Source organism: Nannospalax galili, unplaced genomic scaffold (assembly GCF_000622305.1).
Source record: "Nannospalax galili isolate Female #2095 unplaced genomic scaffold, S.galili_v1.0 scaffold696, whole genome shotgun sequence".
In the NCBI taxonomy this organism is placed as follows: Eukaryota; Metazoa; Chordata; class Mammalia; order Rodentia; family Spalacidae; genus Nannospalax; species Nannospalax galili.
This window is the reverse complement of record NW_008338534.1, coordinates 76,321-101,866: the sequence shown is the minus strand read 5'-3', so window position 1 is coordinate 101,866 and position 25,546 is coordinate 76,321. Positions and strand designations below refer to the sequence as shown.

The window sequence follows — 25,546 nt, the reverse complement described above, 5'->3', positions numbered from 1 at the left end:
CAAGGTCATTTAGGCTACATAAGAGACCTTACCTTGGGGAGGGGGGATTTTCAAAGAACAAAACATATTATGGAAATGAGCTTTCAATAATTAGAGCATATTATACCAATGCAACCATTTCATGCCCAGGAAAGGTCATATTATCAAAACTGAGAGAGAGAGCTCGCCTACCTGGAACACAGCCCTGAGTTTCATCTTTAACAACACAGACAAGAGAGAGAGAGAGAGAGAGAGAGAGAGAGAGAGAGAGAGAGAGAGAGAGAGAGAGAGAAACCTGGTGTGTTTTCAGTTTACAAAATTCTCTGAAAGGTTCAGTAAAATGAGTAAGTTAGCGTCCATAGGAAGGATCTACAACTCTCTCTGCCAAGAACACGGACTAACACAAACACTGCAAAGATACATTTCAATAAATCTTACTAAATAGAAACAAAGGCAAAAATGTAAAATGGGTTTATATATAAACAAGTCAGAGGGAGCAGCTTAACAGGATGGGGTACCCCTTACCATGTACTGTTTGGTCAGAGCTAGGCTCAGGCTACACACGTCCCAAGTCAAAAGTTCTGACTCCAGATCCAAGGTACCATGCTCCAGCCATTTTCTCCCTCTTTTAAACAAACATGTGTACAAACACACACACACACACACACACAAACAATTCAGTTTGGGATCAATGTGACTAGAAATGTTTATCATAGAAAAAGAAAGATAAAAGAAAATACAAAGGCTGAGAAAAGAAAATTCCCAATAAAATCCTTCCTGCCTGCCTGCCTCTTCCTTCCTTCCCTCCCTCCCTCCCTTTTCTTTCAAGTCACCATTTCCTACAGTCCAGGTTAGCCTCTACGTCACTAAGTAGCTAAGTTGACCCCGACCCTCCACCTTCTGAATGATGGGAATTCAAGACATCCCCTCCATTTTATATGGTGCTGGGGACTGAACTCAGGGTTACTTCCTCCATGCTAGCTAGGCAAGCACTCTACCCGGTATCCCATTAACCTATATTACATGGATATATTGAAAACATTTTTCTACACTTTGAATGTATTTGCTAAAAACAAGTAGTTTCCTATCTTTTAGTTTCCTTAAAATAATTTCTCGGGGGCTGGAGAAATGGCTCAGTAGTTAAGAACACTGGCCGTTCTTGTAGAAGACCCAGGTTCGAATTCCAGCACTTACATGGCAGCTAACAACTGTCCGTAACTCCAGTTCCAGGGAATCCGACAGTCTCTTCTGTTCTCCGTGGGCATTGCACAACACAGGTGCACTTACCTACACGCAGACAATACACACATACACATAAAATAAAATAATAAAATATTTTAAATTTTTTTTCTCAAGGGGGCTGGAGAAATGGCTTAGTGGTGTACAGCACTGACTGCTTTTGCAGGAGAGCCAATTTTAGTTCCCAGCATCCTCATGGTCGCTAACAACCAGCCATAGCTCCAGTTCCAGGGGATGTGACGCCCTCTTTTGGTCTCTGCAGACACTGCACACATGGGTGCAATTATACACATGCAGGCAAAAAACTCATACACGTAAACATAATTTAAAAAAAAAAAACTGAGGCTGGAGAGATGGCTCAGTGGTTAAGAACACTGGTTATTCTTGCTTAAGACCCAGATTCAAATCCCAGCACCCACATGGCAGCTAACGACTGTCTATAACTCCAGTTCCAGGGAATCCAACAGCCTCTTCTGACCTCCACGGGCACTGCACGACACGGGTGCACTTACCTACATGCAGGCAATACACACATACAGATAAAATAAAAATGATAAAATATTAAAAAATAAAAAAATAATTTCTCGCTGGGCGTGGTGGCGCACACCTTTAATCCCAGCAGAGGCAGGCGGATCTCTGTGAGTTCAAGGCCAGCCTGGTCTAGTGAGTTCCAGGACAGCTGGGGCTACAGGGAGACCCTGTCTCAAAAAGACCAAAAAAAAAAAAAAGTAATAATTTCTCAAAAGTATTTCAGGGCTAAAGAAAAAACACTTTTCAAATTTCTGAGTTGTCAAGCACCAAGAGGGTTGTGCCAAGTTGTCAGAATACCCAGGACGAAATTTTTCTAATTAAAATTAATTTATTATTATTTTGTGTATATTTGCATGATGTATATATACAGGTACATGTACCATGCCATGCATGTGGAGGTCAGAGGACAGTTTCATGGAGTTGGTTCTCTCCTTCCACCTTTCCATGGTTCCAGGGACTAAACTCAGGTCATCAGGTTTGCTCAGCAAGTGCCTTCACCTACTGAGTCATCTGGCCAGCCCAAGAAATTGAAAATTATTTGCATTAAATAGAATTCAAAATTCAGCCAGGTGTGGTCATGCATGCCTTTAATCCCAGCACTCAGGAGCCAGAGGGTAGGCATGATCTACTTAGTTCCAGGCCAGCTGGGGCTACAGAAGACCCTGTCAACAACAACAATGTCCCCTAACAACAACTAGGTATAATAGTATTTAAAAAAAAAAAAAAAGGCATTTCCTATGTGGGAGGAGCTATGACAAGCATTTTACATATATTAACTCATTCAATACTTACACATTGCTGGAATGGTACTGCTAGTATCACTATTCTATGGAAGTAACAGGAACAGAGAGGTAAATCAATGCCCAGGACTACAAGCTTATCAGCCATGGATTTGGGAAGTCTGGCTTCGGCCAGCTCCAGTCTCTTCTTCTTCATTGACACCAGGGCTGCACACATGACATGCAAGCACTGCATACCTCAGCCCCAGTATATTCTTTATACCCACATTTCTCAAACTTTCAGGGATCAAGACTCTTTTACCCTCTTCAAAAAGAGCTTTTGCTTATGCAGGTTACATCTATTAATATTTCATCTTACTAGAATGTAAAAAAGGAAAATATTCAAATATATTTGTTACTTCTTCAAAATTAATTTACATGCTAGTATAACATCTATGAAAATATCTATTTTCTTTAAATCATTAGCAAAAACAATAGTACCGTTTTACCTTTGCAAATCCCGAACATATGATTTACTAAAAACTAAGTCTTCACATCTAATTCTACATTCATTTATTGGTAAATTATATCATGTAGCTTTAGAAAACTACATTGTACACTCACAAGAAGACACAGGAAAGAAAGGAAAATAGCATATTTTAACATAAATATAAACATTTTGATCTTGTACCACTTGTAGTCCCTCAGACTACATTCTGAGAACCACTGCACTGCAGTGCAACCTCTTAGTTAGGCCACACTATAAGACTTAAAGGCACGCTTTGACTATTCACAAAAGCCCAAGTATGGCAGCAGCTGGGACGGCCATCAACAGATAACTAGATAAAGAACATGTGATTACACTAAAACACACAGAGGCATTTTATTCAGCTATCAAGAACAATCAAATGTGGCTGGGGAGATGCTCAGTTGGTAAAGTGCTTGATGTGCAAGCATCAAGACCTGAGTTCAGATCCCCAGCCCATGTAAAAAGCTGGGCACCATGGTATGTGCCTATAATCCCAGCAGAATCAGTCTATCCCAAGTTCAGTGGGAGATCCTATCTCAAAAAAAAAAAAAGAAAAAGAAAAAGAAAAAAAAAGCGTAAAGCAATAGAGGAAGACACTGACATCAATTTTTGGTTTTTACACACACACCCATGAAAGCAGAAGTGAGGCTATTTGGAGGCAGGAAAGAGACCAGAGGAGGGAGGAATTGGGAGATACAAGCAAAGCGCGCGCGCGCGCACACACACACACACACATGCACACGCACACGCACACACACACACACACACGAAAATGTGGTAATGAAACCCTTTACTTTGCACACTAACTAAAAATACTAATTAAAAAAAGAAAGAGGGGCTGGAGAGATGGCTCAGCGGTTAAGAACACTGGTTGTTCTTGCAGAAGACCCAGGTTTGAATGCCAGCACCCACAAGGCAGCTAACAACTATCCATAACTCCAGTTCCAGGAGATCTGACAGCCTCTTCTGACCTCAGGCATTGCACAACACAGGTGCACTTACCTACATGCAGGTAATAAATGCATACACATAAAATAAAAATAGTAAATAAAATTAAAAAAAAAGAAATCCTACACACACACACACACACACACACACACACGCAATGCACACGCACACACGGCAGGCTCTGAGGAACATACTAGCTTAAAAACTTTTCCTGGTAATCATTTATTAAAGAATTATCATACACCTTCTATATCCAAGAGCCATCTATACACAGCAGAGGGTGAAGGAGAAAGAAGAACCTGAAGACTCTCACTGTGGCATGTCTCACTGTGGCATGTAACTCTAAGACAGCCATTACTAAGGAATTAACACGAGTTATGTGTTCTGTCAGATGGCAGATAGTACAAAGAAAATGATCAGCATTTTACACATAGAGTGGTCAAGGAAGACCCACCTAATTAACACTTAAAGATCTATGCGAGTGAGGGGCAAGTCATGAAGCAACTTGGGGAGGAGTGCTCCATGAACAAGGGGTAACAGGTTTAAGGGACCTGAAATGGGAGCGCAGGCATCCAGAGCTGGCAGAGAAGTCAGGGTGATGAAGAGAGGAAGGGAGGAGAAGGAGTCGGAGAGGTTGGGACTGAGGCAGACGTGGAACACTAGAGACTGCAGCTTCTTCTGTGAACAAGAACCACTGCAGGTTCTGAGTAAGGAGGGGTACAACCTGACTTTAAGTTTAAATGGATCTTACTTACATACAAGTAAGTAAGATCTAAATAATTGGGGGGGGGGCAGTTGTTTTGGAGGGTTTTTGTGGGGGTTGTTTTGTTTTTTGGAGTTTTTGAGACAGGGTCTCCCTGTAGCCCCAGCTGGCCTGGAACTCACTGTGTTCACCAGGCTGACCTAGAACTCACAGAGATCTGCCTCCTCTGCCTCCCAAGAGCTGGGATTAAAGGTGTGTGCCACCATGCCTGTTTTGGAGTTTTTTAAATTACATTTTTATCTGTTTATTTTGTATGCATGCACAAGTGTGGAGGTTAGGGGGCCAAACTCAGGTCATTAGGCAGGCTCAGTGGCAGGCACCCATACCTACTAAGCCATCTCACCAGCACTGGTTTGGTTTTGGAGGCAGGGTTTCACATTATAGGCAGGCTGGCTTGAAACTACGTAGCGCTGACTGAATTTAAACCTGGGGATCCTCCATCCCTTAGTCTCCCAAATGCTGAGATTTCAGGCATGTGCTACCACATCCTGATGATTTAAACACCTAAATTTCCACCTCTTACTGTGTATCATGCTTTTGAGTTTCAGCAGTTCCCTCTAAAAGTGTGAAGCAGAGTGTGGTAATTAAGATAATAAAATTGTCTATTACAATGGTACTTTCACCATGGAGTTTTTCACTAATGCAGTTTCCTCTTTTACTCACCCTACTGTCAAAACTCACAGAGTGACTCTGTGAGACATCGAGAAGGCCCCAGACTATGACGCCGTGAACTCAGGCCAACATTGCCCTTTAGCTTGAGAAGTACAAGACAGACAAAGCTGGGTTTGGTGTCGATGGTAGCACACAACTTTCAGCATTTTTCCTTGTTATTATAAAGAAAATCTTTTTTTGGGGGGGGTCTTTTTGAGACAGGGTCTCCCTATAGCCTCAGCTTCCTGGAACTCACTATGTAGACCAGGCTGGCCTTGAACTCACAGAGATCCACCTGCCTCTGCCTCCTGAGTGCTGGGATTAAAGGTGTGTACCACCACGCCCGGCTTTTTTTTTTTTTTTTTTTTTTTTTTTAAGACAGGGTCTTGTAGCCCCAGCTGGCCTGGAACTCACTATGTAGACAAGGCTGGTCTTGAACTCAGAGATCCACCCGTCTCTGCCTCCCAAGTGCTGGGATTAAAAGAGTGCACCACCATGCCCTGCTCCTTAATTTCTTTTTTATTACATTTGTTTATTTTTGTGTACATGTATGTGTCTGGGTGGGCACATGCTGGGACTAAAGGTGTGTGCCACCACGCCCGGATAGAAAATCTTTTTAAAAATAGTGCATGTGGTAATCATAAAGAGGCTCAAAAGAAGAGTAAGATGTATAAATCTCATTTTTATTTAACTTGGCAATTTTAAATAAAGCTAAACCATGGTTCAGTCTTGACAGCTTGCCTCATCCAAACAGAAACTAAAGGGGGAGGGGGGCAGAAAAAGAGTGAAAGAGGAGAAACCAAATTCCTTTGATCTGGGTCCTAACTCCCAGGGGCCTCCAGATAAATCAGTGAGTCACAGAAAGGGCAGTAACATGTAAGCCAGAAGACTGGCGACAACAGCTGTCTGTCTGCCTACCTGTCCTGTGAGATCATCACCAAGGTATGATATCATCACCCAGGTCAGAGAAGACACCACAAGACGGAGGTCGACAGAGAAAGAAAGGTCTGTGGCATTCTGAGTATACTTCCTGGGGTGGGAAGTGGATATGAAGTTTTTAATCTTTTCTCTTAAGATATGAGTTAGCATGAGTGGCGACAGAAATCTGCAATGGACAAACCCAAGGAGAACCACAATCTCTGGGGATTATATATAGCTTTACAGATTAGAGATCTCTGGTGGGTTCTTTGTAAGATATTTTATAGCGTACGGAAACAAATTCTTCCATCTTTCCATCTCTGCCACTAATTGACTTTGATAAATAAATTAACCTCAATGGGTCATTTTCCTCTTCTTTAATAAAGAGGAGAACGAGGCAATACCTAAGGTTTTTTCCAAGTTCTAAAATTCCTTAAAGAGAAACAAAGGTGTGTTTTCGAGCCCACATCAATGTTTAGTCTTCAGAGCTAGAAAAGTAAGTAATGTAATGCTTCAGGTCCTGAAGTGACTGGGATTTTTTGTTGTTTTGTTTTTTGTTCTGTTATGTTTTGTTGAGACAGGGTCTCCTTCTTAGCCCCAGCTAGCCTGGAACTTATTATGTAGACCAGGGTGGCTTTGAACTCAGAGGCCTGCCTGCCTCTTGCCTCCCGAGTGCTGGGATTAAAGGTGTGTGCCACCATGCCCAGCTTATTTTGGATTTTTTGAAACAAGATCTCATGTTCAGGGACAAATTGTAATAATCAAGAAACAAGAAGTCAAAGAAATATGCAGGAATTAAGAAAAAAAGACATCAAGGGATGTGAGGGTCAATTAACTGAGGGAAAACTTCTTAATATTATTCATCAATTGTTTTGAATATGTAATATGGGAGTGGTATAAAACAAAGATTTAAGAGGAATACAGTTAAAAATAAAACTTATCTCTGTGGCACAAATCAATTAGGCACTTAGGGGACTTCTATGAATATAGGCTATGCTCTACTTAGGTTGGGTAGTAGGGACTGTGGGTTGCTGTCAAATTTTATATAGCGAATGCATACTCTTATTCTTTTGCATTTATGGAGTACTCCCATAATAGTAATAAGCTTGAAAAGCCGGGCTTGGTGGCGCACACCTTCAATCCCAGTACTTGGGAGGCAGAGGTAGGTGGATCTTTGTGAGTTCGAGGCCAGCCTGGTCTACATAGTGAGTTCCAGGACAGCTGGGGCTACAGGGAGACCCTGCCTCAAAAAGACAAAAAAAAAAAGTAATAAGCTTGAACAGAAAGCCTCTTTTACTTCAGTCCCCTAGTCCTCTATCGATTTTCCCTGAGCAGTCACAGTAACCAAAGATGTCTTACGCACGGACAAGTGTGAGGGCATGGGCGTACACACATACACACACAAACAACAGGGGACAAAACAAACTGACTCCCTAACTGTGGTCCCACAGGATCTGGCATGTATCGTGGGCTAACACAGACCTGAGGAACTGTCTCAATCCTTTTCTCCAAGGTGAAGTCTGTCCCATAGCCTTAGAAGTACAAATTGCAAGGGTGGCACTGGCTGGATACAGGCACAAGGCTGTCTGCTCTGGCCATACACACTGGCTGCCAAGAGCTGAGTTCTAGCACACTTCTTCCATTCTGAAAGACATCAGCCAATGCTGTGGCCCCATATTCCCTCAGTGTTAGCTTCAAAAATTCTACAATGTCCATTTCAAATCATTCATTTTCCAACTGTGATAGTCCAGAGAGGTTTGCACAGCAGTGACAGAGGCTCTAACTGTGGCGTGATGGGAACACTAAGATCTATCTGGCAGTATACGGCACACAGACATCACAGACAGGTGCATTGCAAATTCCAAGAGGCAGAAGAATTTCAACTTTGAAATGCTTTCAACACCACAGACTTTGGGCAAGGATTGGCTAAAATATAGGATGGTGGTCACAAGATTTGTTTCTTCATGTAAGAAGAGATTTCAAAATACTTTGATAAAATCTTGATTTAAAGGCTTATGCCTACTTATTAGGAGAATTAAGTCAAAACAAATTTCATCATTCTTTTTTTAAAAAAAGGAAGCTGGCTGTGGTGGCGCACACCTGTAGTCCCAGCACTTGGGAGGCAGAGGCAGGCGGATCTCTGTGAGTTCAAGGCCAGCTTGGTCTACACAGTGAGTTCCAGGACAGCTTGGGCTACAAGGAGACCCTGTCTCAAAAAGACCAAAAAAAAAAAGGGAAACAATTGTCTACCATGTGCCAAAATTAGGAGTCAATATACAGACGTATGTATTGCTCTTAAAAAGCTAGTAATCGGGGGCTGGAGAAATGATGCAACAGCTAAGAGTACTTGCTGCCCTTGCAGAGGACCAGAGTTGGGTTCCTGACATACACATGGGTGGCTCATAACCACCTATATGTGACTACAGCTCCATGGGGACCTGATGCCTCTGGTCTCTGGGGGTACCTGTACTCACAAGTACATACCCACACACAAATACACATAAAGACAAAATAAATCGTTTTTGGTTTTTTTTTAAAGAAGAGAATAATCAGTAAGGAACCATATGTAAGGGATAGTGTGTGTAAAGGTGGTACTACAGGAATGAGAGGAGGAAGGTGACTACCGAGACAGGTTTCACAGAAAGACAGCACCAAACTAGATCCAAAGCATCAGCAAGAACCCACCTGAAGTGTGGAGGAGGGAAACCCTCAAAGATAGACAAGTACGCTGCATCAAAATCTCCAAGCTCCAAACATCGAGTGAAAACTGTTAATAAGCACATAGTATTCTCTGGAATTGTATCATATCTAGTATCCTAAAGTCTGACTTAGGGTAAATATTTTGCTTCTTCAATTCTGTCTAAAGGGGGTTAATTACAGTTATGAAAAGCATCTCACCTCTAAAGCACATACTCACAAGGACCCAGACACTTCGCTGCTTGGCTTTTCGGAAGAATTGTTGCTGACTGAAGTTTCCCAACAGATACTTTTAATTTCCTCCCCTAAATGATGGCTATTACTAAACAGCTGTTGGATTAATGTTACACTATATCTCATGGCTACAGCACTTTAGAGTAAAAGAGTAACAGTTTCACAAAACCATCATTTAGAAGGTTTTGAAAAATTGGGAGCCAGTAAGTAATGGGGAAGTCATTCCTTAGCCCAGTTTCTCTGCCTTCATGAACACAGCAAAAGAAAGAAGTTCACATTACATCATCTTCTCGGCAGACCTTTGGTTCTTCCTGCATCTAACAAACACCCTGGTCAATTCTGTCCACACTAGTCTTACATACTGCTGTCCTTTGAAAGTTTTATGAAGTAGCTGGTCCAACAGATGGATGACTAGCCCTGCCTGACATATGCTGTGGGAAAACCTACTCTCAAACAGACAAGAAACTACAATGTTCCTTTCCATTTTAGGGCTGAGAATACTGAAATTATCTTAGGGGAAAGTAATCTTTTAACCTGCACTACAAAAGGTTGCTGGCCTGAGATATCTGTAACCTGGTGATCAAAGGGAGAGAACGTTCAAATACTAAAATTCACTCCTAAAGATAAAACACCCACTTGCCTACACACAGCAGGGACTGGAATACAGATGGGAAAAAAAAATCCAAAGTCAGTTTAACTGGAGCTACTTCATCAAAGGCAGATGGGAAACATTCAGATAAGCATACTATTTGTTTGGAACTCAAAGCTCAAGAGACATGTGAGAGAAAAAGGAAAGATGACCTGAGATGCATAGCACACATGAACAGAAAAATTCAACTGATAAATGACTCATGATGGTTGTGTTTGAAAAACTAGGAAGAACATGGCAGTGGACCCTTCTTCCCTGCCCCTTCCTGTCCAGAAGGCTTAACCTGACAGCATCTGATCTCATCTTCAGTCTTCAGCTGATGTGTATCTGGGCCTGAAAACACACTACCTAAGCGCTCCCCAAGGAGAACAGACTAGTCCAGCCAGAGACAGTATCTGCCAGGACCAAGGAGTCATTCTCCTATGTGTGGGGCCAGTGGATGGGGAAGAGGATGCAAATACTACTTGTATGAATCTTTCAAGATATGCTCTGAAACAAGAAATGCTACAGATTACATTTTAGTAAATGTCTAAAAATAATAAAGGGAATTCTCTATTTTTAGATATTTGACTTACAAGTTTAAAAACACTAAAAGTAAAAGAAACCATTAAACACTAACTAGAATTTTTAAATGTTTTAAGAGAAACTTTGAATTGGAAAACGATTTTTAGAGATAGAATTTTAAAGATCCTGCACTCTTTCTGCTGACTGCTTCCTTGCTCAAACTTCCCTCTCTCTAAAATCTAATCCCAATCATTACTACAGGTGCTATAAAGACATGTAAAGGTGAGAAAGAACAGCTGGGGGAAAACATAGAATACTCTTCCACAAAGATGTAAAAATGGGGTATGGGTTTGTGATTAAAGGCAGTAATGCATAAAACAGCAAAAGCAATTTAATTATCCTCCATTAAAAGCAGGGCCAAAGACAGTAATAAAATGATTAAGGAAAAACAGTATTTCCCCAGAATAGGTTTCCCCACTGAATGTTCTTAAGATCAGCCAGCATCTAATGCAAAGCTATATCTGAATTACTGGATTAAAGAAAAACATTCCTTTTTGAAAAAATAAATGAAAACCTGAAAATGAAGTATACTTACTGCACAATTCACATTTTATCTTCCCACCTCTGCCTCACACAAATATCTTGATCTTTTCAGAGATGCCTGTGGCAAATGAGGGCTACAGGAAGTAAGGGGATTACCTGACTGTACGGCCATCATTAGCATCTCAGGCTCCAGCAAAGTCATGACGGAGTCTTCTCAGAAACAGCCCACAAATACAAGAAAGCCAAAGTCACGGGAAAAAGATGCCTCCAAAGGCTTTCACAAATTCAGTCTCATGCCTGTGCTCAAGGCAGAACACGAGAGCTTGCTCCCCTTCTCAGGGCAGACACCAATTCTCCACCCTTCAGGCAAGTCAAGATGGCCCAGTTGACTGACTGCCGACAGGAAACCAAGCACTCCACAGAAGACCTAAATTGTGTGGTTAGAGTGAGCTCCTCCCCTTCTGTTCGTCTCTAGGGGGAGGGGAGGAACACAGAAAGACAGATCAAACTGCTTTCCTCTCTCAGGATGAGAGGATGAGGTTTTATTCAAAACCTATTGGAAGGAACTCTGCCGCTAACACAGTTTAGGACAAGGATGAAAGCACTATCCAAACTCAGTCTCAAGAAAGAAACAGTCCAATTACTAATCCACTACTGGGAGGTAGAGACAGGGGTTAGATACACATCAACACACACACACAAATAGATACATAAGACAAGTAACTTTCCTGAAAAAGAATTCCAACAGCTTTTTCATACATGATATTTATAGATACAAGCTAAGGAAGTTGAATATTTAACCACAAAAGTTCAAGTATTTCTCCACCCCCACTCCAATTAAAATATCTGTTTCAAAAAGTCATCAGAATACATTCCAGAGCTGTAATCTGTTTCTCAGATCTGCCAGTCCCCTTTGGGGGGGTGGGGGGGGCTCACATGCTATCTATGGATAGACAGGGTACCGATGTCAGCTTTCCTAAACTGCTTTACGATCACGCTGGGTGTATAGAACACACAGAAAAAGCCTCAATGGATATAAATTTCCCTTTCCTAAGAAAGAAATGTCACCCCTTTTTTTGCCAGCACAGAGCAGATCTTCTGAACAAGAATGAACACAAGCATTCTGCTTTCCCTGAGGAGATAAAAACCCTAAAATCCTTTTAAGATTGCTTTTAAATATAGAAATTATTTTATTGACTCAAAATTTAAAGGTCATTTATTCCTTTTGCAGTATTTTAATTCCTGATATTACAATAATAATAACATTAAGATGCTTTTAGCATATTTGATAGACTTTTAGTACCTGAAAACTAAAAAGCTTTGTTGGGTCTGTTCATCTAGAATTCCTGAATCTTTCTGGGGAATCAGCAGTCCATAACTTGAAAGCCTACTAGTGCAGGCTCGGCCCAGTGAATACCTTAATGCTTACATAGTCAAGCAAACGATAAATGAAAACACTAGGAGACCTTTAAAAAGAATCCAGCTTCAGAGAGAGTGAAGACATGGCACAACAGAAAAGGCAATGCAGGTTTGGGGTGGGGAGAGCCTGTGGCAGAGAGAAACCACCCTCCTTTCCCACTCCAAGAACATCATGTTGAAGGGAAGAGCTCTATATAGAGCTGTGGGAATGACTCAACAGGCAGTGGAGTGGCAGCCAGTGTGGGCTGCATGCTGCTCTGGGAGGAAGAAGCATTCTAACTGGCCCCTTCTGGCAACCCAGCTCTCCAACTGCCCTGTGAAAAATGGGTAAATTTCAACGCAGACTGCTTAAGAGACCAGACTCTGACCACAGAGGTTAGCAACTGAGGGAGAAGCATCCCTGGAAGGTTGAGTCATTCCTTCGACCCTCTGGGGGCTGTACAATTTGCTGGGTGAGCGTTTTTTCAAATGAAGTGAGTTCTCACAGTTTGTACTTAGAGGGAAAAATGACAAATTACAAAATTCCTGTACAGAGACTGAAAGAAGGGCAGAGACTGCTTCCCTCCTGGCCAGACATCAACCCACAGGAGAGACTGACAATAATGTGCTGATAGACAATAACAGGGAACAGTATATTTCAGTTGATTTCACTTTTTTACAGCAAATCCAGATGCACTTTGGGATAAAAGAGCAAATCAAAGGGAAGCTGTTTTTAAAACAGAAATCTAAAAAAAGCAATCCTTTTAAAACCCAGAAAATAAGAACCCTTGCCTAATGGTCAAATTTTACATTGCTGTGCAAGAGCTTCCACACAGCAGCAGAATCACTATGGAAAGGACTTTCCACTGTTCTAAAAGTGTGGGCACCTAGGATTCAAAATACTGGAAGCTTCAGTTTCACTATTTTTGTATAAACTGCTAACATTTCATAAAAACAGAAATAAATTATCAATTATAACTGATAAATTATACAGAACTAAAGTATATATTTTCTACAAAAATGAACATGATTTTCAAGCTAAGAGCACAAAGGCATGAAGGATAAATATTCAATTAAATACTTTGCTTCTAATCATAACTCTCTAGCCAATCAATGCAAATTTAATATGATCTGCTATCTATTAATGCACTCTAGAGACATGATACTACAGATATCACTATAGTTTTTTTTTAATTTTATTATTTTTAATTTTATGTGTATGACTGTATTGCTTGCATGTATGTAAGTACACCCATGTTGTCATACAATGTCTGCAGAGGACAGAAGAGGGTGTGGGATTCCTCGGAACTGGAGTTATGGATGATTGTTATGTGCCGTGTGGGTGCTGGGAATTGAACCTAGGTCCTCCGCAAGAGCAGTCAGTGCTCTTAACCACTGAGCCATCTCTCCAGCACCCACTACAGTTTTTAAATGTATAACATTATTTAAAACATTTTAATAATGTTAAATAATATAACTTTGAAAGAAAGGGAGGGGAAGAGAGGAAGAAGAGGACCACCAGCAGCAGACAAGCTTTTAAACTCCTTGATTCAACTAGATTTGTCTCCTAAAAATGTCCCATTTCCTGGATTTTCTTATTTTTTATATTTATTTATTATTTTTATTTTATGTGTATGAGTGTATTGCATGCATGTGAGTGCACCCGTGTCATGCAATGCCTCAGAGGTCAGAAGAGGGCTTCAGATTCCCCTGGAACTGGTGTTAAGGACAGTTCATAGCCACCATGTTGGTGCTGAGAATCAAACCCAGGTCCTCTGCAAGAGCAGTCAGGGCTCTTAATCACTGAGCCATCTCTCCAGCCCCTATTTTCTGGATTTTGTTAAACAGACCACTGTCCTAGCTCTCCAACCTTTCTGTCTTGAAAAGCTCTTGTTTCTCTGCCATCTCAGGGCGCCCACCCCTCCTTTGCATGCACGCCTGGCAATCTCATCTTTCCTTAAGGTTTTAACTTCTACCTAAATGCTCATCCCATATCTAACTCTGACATCACCTGTAAGCTTGCAACTATGCCTCTCTGCCTAGCTATCCTTAGCACGTATGTCCAAGAGCAAAATCTTCCAGTATCATTCATTACCTTGCACCAACCCCTCAAGGCACAGTGATTCTTTTTTCCCTCTTACACACAGGTCCCAAACAGTAACCTTCTACTCCCCTTCCTCTAGCCCTGAATATCTACTTCGCTACTAAATGCTAAATTAGTTACCAAATGTAACTACTACCTCATAACATATTCCTCAAACCCACTCTTTTTGTTCCATCCCTATAACCAGTGCTTTATTTTAGGTTTTTAATGTTTCTTGCCTGAGGTATACGAAGTTTTAACTTACAGAAAAATTCAAACACATACAAAGACAGGAAAGAATAGCATAATAAACTGCTTGTGAATCCTTCACTTACCTTCAAAACTCATCACCACATGGACAAACTTGTTCCACCAGTCCTGCTGGACTCCCACCCTACACACAGCACCCAATCAACAAGGCATCCCCCAAACAAACGCTATCATCTCTATGCTGAATATCTAAAAGACGAACTATTCTGTATAACTAATATGACTACTACCACACCTATATTTTTTAAATTCCTTAATATGACCAACTACCTAAGTGGTGTTTAAATTTTCCCAGGTAGCTCATAAATTTTTAGTTTATTTATTCAAATTAGAATCTACAAGGGACAAACACCGCATTTCATTTAACGTGTCTCTTAAATTTCTTTTCATCTCCAGATTTTCCATCTTTTTATTGTATTTTATTTGTTGAAGAAACCAGGTTGTCTTCCCACATTTTGAATTTTGCTTGTTTTCCCATAGTGCTATTTACTATACTGTTCCATCCTTCCATATTTCCAGGAAATTGGGAGTTAGACATAGAAATTTAATCCAACTTGATCAAGATAAAGTTTGGGGCAAGAATATGTCATAAATTGCAGTGTGTATCTCAGCAGCAAGTTTTTATTTTATTTTTGTTTGGATTCTTGTGACAGGGTGCTAACTCTACCTCAGCCTTCTGGGATGACAAGCAGGGCCACCACACCTGGCTGCAATAGCTTCTTCTTTTTGTTGTTGTTTTAAACAAACTCCACTATGCTGGTCCTAGGATCCAACTTGGGTTGTCAGGCCTGTGGCAGGCACCTTCACCCACTGAGCCATCTTACCAGCCCCTGCAATAGTGTCACTGTGCTACTTCCATCCAGTCTTGCTGCTATTAAAATCATCCTTGTTACCAACTGGTTCTTTTTTTTCACAGATTTATTTTTCTTTTTAATTATTTATGTGTGTGTGTGTGTGTGTGTGTGTGTGTGTGCACGCGCGCACCACATATGTATTGGTGCCTGAAGAGGCCAGAAGACGACATTAGGTCCCCTGGGGCTGATCACAAGCAGTGAAGAGCCTTGACAAAGGTGCTGAGAACTGAACTTAGATTCTTTGGAAGAGCAGGACACGCTCTTAAGCACTGACAGTCATCTCAACAGCCCATGAAATGATTGTTAACTCCATTTTAGGTGCTGCTATCTCTAGAACGTCTTCCCCTCTTGGCACCCTCAACCACCCTGATTGCCCTCCCATTCATGGATAGGCAAATGTCCCTCCCCTGTGTTCCAGGAGCACCTGTGCCCAACCTAGTACTGCTCTTTCCACAAAGCTTATTTCCACCATGGCTTATTCTAAACCCCCATCATCCTTTGCAAGTACTACCTCCACAGCTTTCTAAGCAGTCCCTTGCTCCCATGCTTACCCATCCCCAGCCTACTCTTTACATAGCTGCCACAGTGATCAGGAATGAAGGAGAAACTGGACTGGATCCCTTACTTGTATAAATTAACAAAGTTCACACTAATTCCAGCGATGTACTAGAGCTCTATCTCAGATGCTGATCCCTAATCCCCGAGGCATCTCAGGCCTCATAGGGTGGGTTTGGCTTGATATTAGGCTGTGGAGAGTATTTCAGACATTCTACAGTCCCTACGATATTAGTCATGATGTACCAGCACTGTACTGAATGGTCTAATTATAGTCTTTATAATCTTAAACCACACTTTCTTGCAAAGGAGTCATTAAAGAGACAGGAGACAGGCAGATCCTACAATAGGCAAATAGAAGGGGATGGTGGAGTCCTCCAGTGGAGTGGCACTGTGCAGTCATGTAGCAGAATTGCATCAGCTGAAATGCCACCAAGTGGATCAGCTTGAAGCTATACCCACTTCTTTTTACAGGACTTCCTCATTACTAGGTAAAATAGGTATTACAGAACTTGAGGTTTTTTGTTGTTTGGTTTTGTTTTATTTTTTTGAGACAGGGTCTCCCTGTGGCCCCAACTGGCCTGGAACTCTCTATGCAGACCAGGCTAGCCTCGAACTCACAGAGATCTGCCTGCCTCTGCCTCCCAAGAGCTGGGATGAAAGGTTTGTTACCACCATACCCAGCTCACATTAGTTTTTTTTTTTTTTTAAACAAATGAGACCGGATGCTAAGAAGCAAACCAGGAGCTCAAGAGGTCAGCAATGTGATATATAACAAAACGTGTTTCTTGAGAGGCGCTCCCCCCACCTCTCTCCCTCTCTCTCCTACTGCTACATGTGTACTCCCAAAGCAAGGAAATCTGTTTTTGTTTTTCTTCTTTTCATGTGTGTGTATATCTGTATGTTCGCATGTGTGTGGGTGTATGCATGCATGTGTGTGGTTGATGTCAATCACTCCCCCACCTTGTTCTGAGGCAGGATCTCTCAATCAATCCCAGGGCTCATCAATACAACTAGTTTCCCTAGTCAGCTCCCTGCAGGGATTCCCTGTCTCTGGCTTTCAGGACTGGAATTACAGAAAGGGAGCCACACCCACCAGACATTTACCGGTTTCTGAGGATCAAACTCTAGTTTTCTAGCTTGGGCATAAGCACTTTAACAAGTGAGCCATCTCCCCAGCCCAAGAGCCTCCATTCTTATGATCTGCAAAGGGCAGTGTGGTCCAGCCCATAATTGTATATTTCCCATCACTCTTCCTGGCTCCACCTACTGACATACTGGAATCCTTTCAGGTCTTTTGAGCCAATTTTACCCAACAACCTGTGTGTGGCTCTTTCCCTGTCTTCCCCCCAGTCTTCACATGTTATTTCTTCTTTCTTTTGCTTGGCAAACTATGCTTGTATTCTCGTTCTCTCCTCAAAGGCTTTCCTGACTTCATCTCTCATCTATATTAAAGAAAGTTTTGGGCTGGGGAGGTGGCTCAGTGGGTAAGAGTGCTTGATGCTCAAGCATGAAGACCTGATTTGCATCCCTCAGAACACAGGTTAAAAAGTCCAGTTTGGCCACACAAGCCTGTAACCCCAATACGGGGTGGGGGAGGAGCACATGGCAAAGACAAGAGCATCACTGGAGTTTGTTGGCCAGTTGAAGGAGGGAGGGAGGACAACTGGTGAGCCCCAAGTTCAGTGAGAGACGCTGTCTCAAAGGAATAAGGCAGAAAGACACAGAGTAGGGCATCAGAAATCCTCCTCTGGTTTCCATAAGCATCTGTATACACCTACACACACACACACACACACACAAATGCTCACATCAGATCTACTCCAACATCTTCCTTTCTTCCTTCCTTTCTTCCTTCTTTCCTTCCTTCCTTCCTCCCTCCCTCCCTCCCTCCCTCTCATCCTTTCTTTTTTTGGTATTTTTGAGATAGGATACCTGTAGCTCTAGCTGGCCTGGAACTCGCTATGTAGACCAGGCTGGCCTTGAACTCACAGAGATACACTTGCCTCTGCCTCCCTAGTGTCACTGAATACATTTTCAACATTAGAATGGTCAAACACAGGGCTGGAGGGATGGCTCAGCAGCTAAGAGCACTGGCTGCTCTTGCAGAGGACCAGGTCTGGTTCCCAGCACCCACATAGTGGTTCACAACCACCTCTAACTCCAGTTCCAGAGGATCTAATGCCCTCTTCTGGTCTCCATGGGCACCAGGAACACACATGCTGCAGATACATACATGCAGGGAAAACATACAAATAAAAAATAAATAGAATGGCAAATACTTAAAATAATAGAAAATGTGTCAAATATCCATCCAACTGGGGAGAGATGAAAAATATTTCGATAACATACAAAAAAATCTTGTGCTCCACAGCTAAACGCAAGAAGCAGGATACATAACATACAACCAACGGTATAAGGCAGGGGGCACTGAAAGGGATAACCACACTCTGACAGCGATTTTCTCTGGGATATGGGATGGATCTGTGGAGAGCTGCTTTTTTGTTTTTATAGTTTTTGCCTTTTGGAACAGGGATTCTATCTAGTATCTGTTAACCAGCAGCCTGGCTCAACATCTGATGAGCAAGATGGGAAACTGATTGTCTCTAAGTACTGGGATGAAGTAGGTTAGGAAAGTTTTTGAGTCACATTATAAATAGAATCATTTAATGAATCCTAAAATTTGGACATTTTCAAGTGAGACTAAATCTAGAAAATCCTTGAAGCTTCCTGAGAAACATAATTTTAAAACTCTTTTCTTTCCCCAAGAAAATACAGTCATTTAGATCCAAAGCTGCCCACTCAAGATCTTTACTTCTCCCAACGATTAATTAGTGCCTCCTGTGCAAGATCATTGTGTGAAAGTTTACAGTGTGTCCCTTACAGGAAAGAAACACAAGATCTGCCCTTTTTTTTCCCAGGTTGTGAAAAGCATACAAGCCAAATGAGGACTTGTTAAACCATACAAAGAAGATGGAAACACCACGGTAACAGTGGAAGGAACTTGCCTTTTCACTTCCATTCCCGCCTGCTTGCTTCTCTCCATTCAGCTTCCCCTCCCCACCAGCACCCCAGAAAACAGACCATGCCAAGTGTAATATCACCTCTCTCAGAAATCTATTTGGGATCAGCGACACTAGCTATTAAAAGAGAACTAAAAGGAAAGGTGGCCGCTACAATAGTGTTTAAATGCAGGAAATCTCTCAAAGGAAATGGAGGGCTGAGGACATGACTCGGTGATAGAGTGCCTGACTAGCATGTATAAGGCCCTAGGCTCAGTCCCCAGAGCCACTAAATAGGTAAAAGTAAATGGAACAAAACGTAAGACATTTGAACTTGTATTGAAATGTATAGAAAATTATAAAACACAACAGTCACCGTACAATATACTAAAAATATCAATTCTCCTCTAGTTTAAAGATTTAATGCAATTCCAACTAAATTCCAGCAGCACTTTTAAAATTCATAAGAAAATGCAAAGGGCCATGACTAGCCGAGAAACACTCTCAAAAAAGAACGAGGAAGAAGGAGTTGCTCTCCCATCGAACGGGGCTTACTTTACTACACTTAGCTAAGTGAAACTGTGAGTGACCTGTAGGCAAAGACAAGAGGAGCAATGAAAGCGAGCCCCACTCAGGAGCACCTCCACAGGTCAGGGCTACTGTGCTGCAGAGAAAGGAGCTGTCCAAAAAACAAAACAACTGGGGGGAAAACAACTTGATTATATTAGATTTAGAAATTTTTCACCAAAATGAAAGTCATAAAGATGACTGAGGATGTAGTTCAGTGGTAAAGCACTTCTCCAGCAAGTCCAACATTCTGGGTTCATGGTCTAGCATCACACAAAAAAAATTTTAACATAAAAAGAGATCATAGGGAAAAAAGGGAAAAATCAAAGCAGGAGGGGCTACCTGCACCACACCTGCACAACAGCAAATTTGTATGCAGAATCTTTTAAAAGTTTATTTGCTTTACTTTTATTTTATGTGTATGAGTGTTTGCCTGCATGTATGTACATGCACCATGTGAGTTCAATGCCCTCAGAGACCAGAAAAGGGCATTGGATCCCCTGGAACTAGAATTATAGAAGGTTGTTAGACACCATGTAGATGCTGGGAACCGAACCCAGGCTCTCTGCAAGAGCAGTCAGTGCTCTTAACCACTGAGCCATCTCTTCAGACACTGGAATGTAGGGTTTTTATTTATTTTTATGTGTATGACTATACTGCCTGCATGTATGTAAGTGCACCATGTGCATACAATGTCCATGGAGGCCAGAAGAGGGCATTGGATACCCTGGAACTAGAGTTACAGACAGTTGTGAGCCATCGTGTGGGGTCCTGGGAATCAAACCTGGGTCTTCTGCAAGAGCAGCGGTCTTCCGGCTGGAGAGATGGCTCAGCGATTAAGAGCACTGCCTCCTCTTGCAGAGGACCCAGGTTTGAGTCCCAGCACCCACATGGCAGCTACAAACTCTCCTTAACTCCAGTTCCAGGGGAATTCAATGTCCTCTTCTGACCACAGCACTGCACAACACAGGTGTACTCACATACATACAGGCAATACACCTCATACACATAAAATAAAAATAATATTTTTCAAAAAAATGAGCAGTGGTCTTAACCACTGAGGCATCTCTGCAGACCCTTGTATGTAGATTTTTTTTGGGGGGGTCTTTTTGAGAGAGGGTCTCCCTGTAGACCCAGCTGTCCTGGAAATCACTATGTAGACCAGGCTGGCCTTGAACTCACAGAGATCCTCCTGTCTCTGCCTAAAGGCATGCACCACCATGCCCGGCATATATAGAATTTTTTAAAGAACTCTTTAGACAACAGGAAAAAAAGGACAATATAAAGATTTAACTTGCCACTTCACAAAAAAGGAAGTTCAAATAGTTGATAAATGTAAGAAAATTCAACCTCATTAGAAAATGCAAAGGTAAAAATAGGAACATGGTATCTTTCTCTTTAACATTTTATTTATTATTTTTATGTGTATTTGTATACTGCCTGAAGGTATGTAAGTGCATCCATGTCATGCAATGCCCATGGAGGTCAAAAGAGGGCATCAGATCTCCTGAAATTGGAATTATGGACAGCTGTTAGCTGCCATGTGGGTGCTGGGATTTGAACCCTGGTTTTCTGCAAGAACAGCCAGTGTTCTTAACCATTGAGCCATCTCTCCAGCCCCAGAACATGGTATCTTTTTTATAAAGCCAGCAGATGATGCAACTTTAAAATATAGAATTCCAGGCCAGGCGTGGTGGCACAAGCCTTTAGTCCCAGCACTTGGGAGGCAGAGGCAGGAGGATCTCTGTGAGTTTAAGTCTAGCCTTGTCTACATATTGAGTTCCAGGCCAGCTGGGACTACAGGAAGACCCTGTCTAAAAAAGACCAAAAAAAAAATTTAAATTAAAAAATAAGAAATAAAGCTGGGCATGGTGGTGCACGCCTTTAATCCAGCATTTGGGAGGCAAAGGCAGGCAGATCTTTGTGAGTTCGAGGCCAGCCTGGTCTACATAGTGAGTTCCAGGACAACTGGGGCTACAGAGAGACCCTGTCTCAAAAAGACAAAAAAATAAATAAATAAAAATAAAATAAAATGTAGAATTCCAAGTATTAGTATAGACAAGGGGCAGTGTGAGCTGTACACAGACAAGGGGCAGTGTGAGCTGTCATACACTGCTTGCAGAGTGTGGTCTAAACTGTTATAATCAATCACTTTGGGAAACAATTTAGTATCATTTAGCAATTATATATAAAATAGAAATTTTCCATCCTAAGTACATATGCACACATACCGGGATACATAGAATCAAGTTCAACAGCACTGTTCTGATAGCCTGAAACTGGAAAACAACCCAAATATCCACACGCAGAATGGATTTCTGAAAAATATTTATTTTTATTTTTATTTATGTAAGTGTGTATGTCTATGTATGTGTGTGCCACAAGTCTGCAGGTGCCCAAGGAGGCCACAAGAAGGTGTCTGATCCCTTGGACCTGGAGTTACAGTTGGTTCTGAGTCACCTGACATGGGTGATGGGAACTGAGCTCAGGTTGGGTCCTCTGGAAGAACAGGATGCACTCTTAACTGCAGACCATCTTTCCAGCCTGTGATTATTATTGTTGTTGTTATTACTTTACGTTATGGAAAGTAATAACAGGGAAGCTGCAATACACAGCAGTGAAAATAGGTAAGTGACAGTCATACACAGGATGAATGAATACCAACTATGATAACAAAAGAGGAGAAAACCTCATTGTAGTTACAGACAAAAGCATCTATACTATTTAGTAATGAATACATAGTTAGCAAAAGAAATTTGATTCACTGGGTGTCAGCACTTCTTGAGATACAGTCAAAGGACTGGAGCACAAGGAGTTTTTCCAGGCTTCTCCAAGCTCCAGCTGGACAGGATCCACAGGCATATCAGCTGTGTCTTTTAGACACAGGTGCTCAGTTTCCAAGAAAATAGAGGAACAAGATGAAAAAACCCACCTTGGAATTTCTCTTTTTTTGGTCTTTTTGAGACAGGGTCTCCCTGTAGCCCCAGCTGGCTTGCAACTCACTATATAGACCAGGCTGGCCTTGAACTCACAGAGAACTGCCTGCCTTTGCCTCCTGAGTGCTGGGACTAAAGGCATGCACCACCACACCTGGCTCCACCTTGGAATTTCTTACCAGCTCTTTCCAAGTTAGGCCACCAAGGACTGGGTTAACTAAAGGCTCCAAGGCTTCTGTTCAGGAAACAAGTTTCAGGAGCTTGACTACCAACTGCCCCTTAAGGACACCTGCTAATTCACTGCTTTTCCAATAAGATATCCTTCTAAGTGATTTGAATGTAAACTGCTTCATGTTCTCAACATAGTACAGCTATGTAGGAGTCCATGAAAAGTCCCTCTTCAAACTCCAGGATGTAGTCTCTTCTAGAATGCCTCTCTCTGGTGCCATCATTTTCTAAGGGATTGTCCATTCCTGCTTCTACCCTTACCTCCTACAAACGACAAGCGGAAAATCTACCAATGGCTTGCTCACCAACATACCCAGCCTCTTTTCCTTGGGACTGAAAGCTGAGAACATAACCTAAAAGGTAGGTAGAAAAACAGCAAAGGTTCAAATCAAAAAAAGTAGTTGCCAGAAAGAGGGGCTGACAAAAGCCAGGAAAAGAAAATGTCACAGATATCTGTGGAGGAAAGCTCTCAAGTCTGAAAGAAAGACAGACTGACAAACTGCAGAGCTCAATTAGACTAACATGAGTGCCTACTCCATCTGTAACAAAAACACTGATGAAACACTTGACAGTGGCCATTCCAGGACAGAAGTCAATAATGAAATCTCCAGGAGATGAGCAAGGAGAGACAATGACTATGAAAGATTCACACAGTGAACAGATTCACATGGAGGGACATAGCTAAGAGCACTGGCTGCTCTTAGAGAGGACCCAGGATTGGGTTCCCAGCACCAATATGGCAGCTCACAACCATCTGTAACTCCAGTTTGAGGAGAGCCAACACCGTCTTCTGGCCTCTATAGGGACTAGGCACACACATAAAAATGCAGGCAAAAATGCACATAAAATAAAAATAAACTAAAAAATAATTTGAACATGAGGAGAAAGACTAATGTATATAAGCTAAGGAGAAAAGTTCACCAAGAGAGGCTGAGGATACCTCATTACCTCAGCTGAACACCAACAGCTGCCTTGTGTTCTACTGAGATGACTTTACCCTCTGTCAGTACTAACTTTCTACATGTAGTGCCCAGACACAGGATTTGTAGTCTGCTGACTGTCATTACTCTCATGACCCTTCCTCCTTCCACAGAGGAACACTGGCCCTTCCTCTTGACCAAGGCAGAATTGGTACCAGAATTAGACCCATCCTCATAGCGTCATAGGAACCCTGCTCTATCACTGGCCTTTCTATTTTTCAACATACTCCATCTTTCCTTCTAGATTTACTCTTTCCCCTTACCAAACAAGCTGAAGTGTCTGTCCTCTGGAACAGGAGATTAGAAATGAGAAAAGCAACACACACCTATGGGTGCTTCCTCTTTCCCCAACAATCTGCTAGTAATTTAATGTAAAAACACTTGGTGCCTACTGGGGCAAAGAAGTATTCATTTATTCATGTAATAAGTACTTGGGTGGTCACTATAAGCAAGTAGTGAGCTGTATATCAGTGAATAAAATAAAGATGAGAGTGAGACCTTAGCAGACTGCCTGAGTGTGCCTGGATCTGGCCTCTGATGGTGCTGGAACACAGGACCTTAAACCCATCAGACAAACACTTTACCTCTAGCTCTAAAAGTTTATTAAAGAACACTTTCATACCAAAATTTTGAAAAATAAAAAATAAAGGTGAGAATGTAAACTGTGAGCATACATAATAATGAGAAGAGGAGAAGGCAGAAGAGGAGTGGGAGGTGCTAGTCAAGGGGAACAGGCATGGAAGGCCCCGAGGAAACGACGTCTGTGCAGTGGGGTCTGTATGCTGGCACAGCACATATTCCATGTGTCAAGGGCTGTGGCTCAGTGGCAGAGCACTGCCTAGCAGGCAGAGGCTCTGATTTTGACCTCCAGCACTGCAAAAATAAAGAGTGGGGGGAGAAAAAGGAGAGAGAGAAACAATGTGGGTGGGGGTGGTGAAGGGAGGAAATAGCAAGAAAGTCAGTGTGGCTGGACTAAAACGGCAAGAAATGAGGTGAGAGAGGATAGCACATCATAAGAAAGTAGCTTTGTCACAAGTCTCATGAGAAGGCATGAGGGTTTGGGAGGAGTATAATGTTGACTTCAGTTTTCAAAGGCTCACTATAGTGTTGCAGAGTGGAGAATTCGGACGACACTAGAGTGTGAAGGTAAAGAGGTGTGATAAAGATGGGCAACAGAGTAAACCAGAAGAAAAGACAGGCACCAAATGGTAAACATGACTCAGGACAGAATCCTCAGGGACAAGTGAGAGACTACAGGAAGAGCAGAACCGGCTGCCAAACAGAGAACACCTGTGCAGAAGAGGCCTGGGGCGGGGCTTGAAGAGGGTTAGCATTTCTTATACCTCAGCATCAAACAAAACAGGTCATAAAAAATACCATTTATAGCAATCAACCAAAAAAAGGCACTTGCAGCAGATCTAACAATATTTGCATGATCTTCCTGGAGAAATTTGTAAGATTGGCTAAGACAGTAAAGAAAACACATATAATCAGAGATAAAACTAATTAACTGTTAGGAACACATGCCAACCTGTGTGTGTGTGTGTGTGTGTGTGTGTGTGTGTGTATTTTTAAACTGTTTTTCTTACATTTATTTATTTTGTGTGTATGCATGCACACACACATGTACCACAAGGCAGGAGTTAGTTCTCTCTACCATGCTGGTTGCCAGGTTGGCAGCCAAAGCCTTACCCACTGAGCCATCTCACTGGCCCACAACCCATGTATCCCCTCCCCCCACCAGGAGCTGAGGACCGAACCCAGGGCCT

General features: G+C 42.0%; 1 protein-coding gene across 3 annotated transcripts in view; it reads right to left on the bottom strand.

Annotated features, from left to right (window-relative positions):
• Mrtfa (myocardin related transcription factor A) overlaps positions 1-11,420 on the bottom strand; it is a 104,201-nt gene extending 92,781 nt beyond the window's left edge. The window contains exon 1 of one of the 3 annotated variants that reach the window (XM_029563535.1): positions 11,061-11,420. In XM_029563535.1, coding sequence (XP_029419395.1) covers positions 11,061-11,106 — 46 coding nt within the window. In that variant the 5' untranslated portion in view covers positions 11,107-11,420. Of the gene's footprint in view, positions 1-10,956; positions 10,976-11,060 lie in introns of those variants that run through there. The other 2 variants (XM_008833166.3, XM_029563534.1) reach the window with 2 other exon arrangements.
• Positions 11,421-25,546: the final 14,126 nt, after the last annotated feature.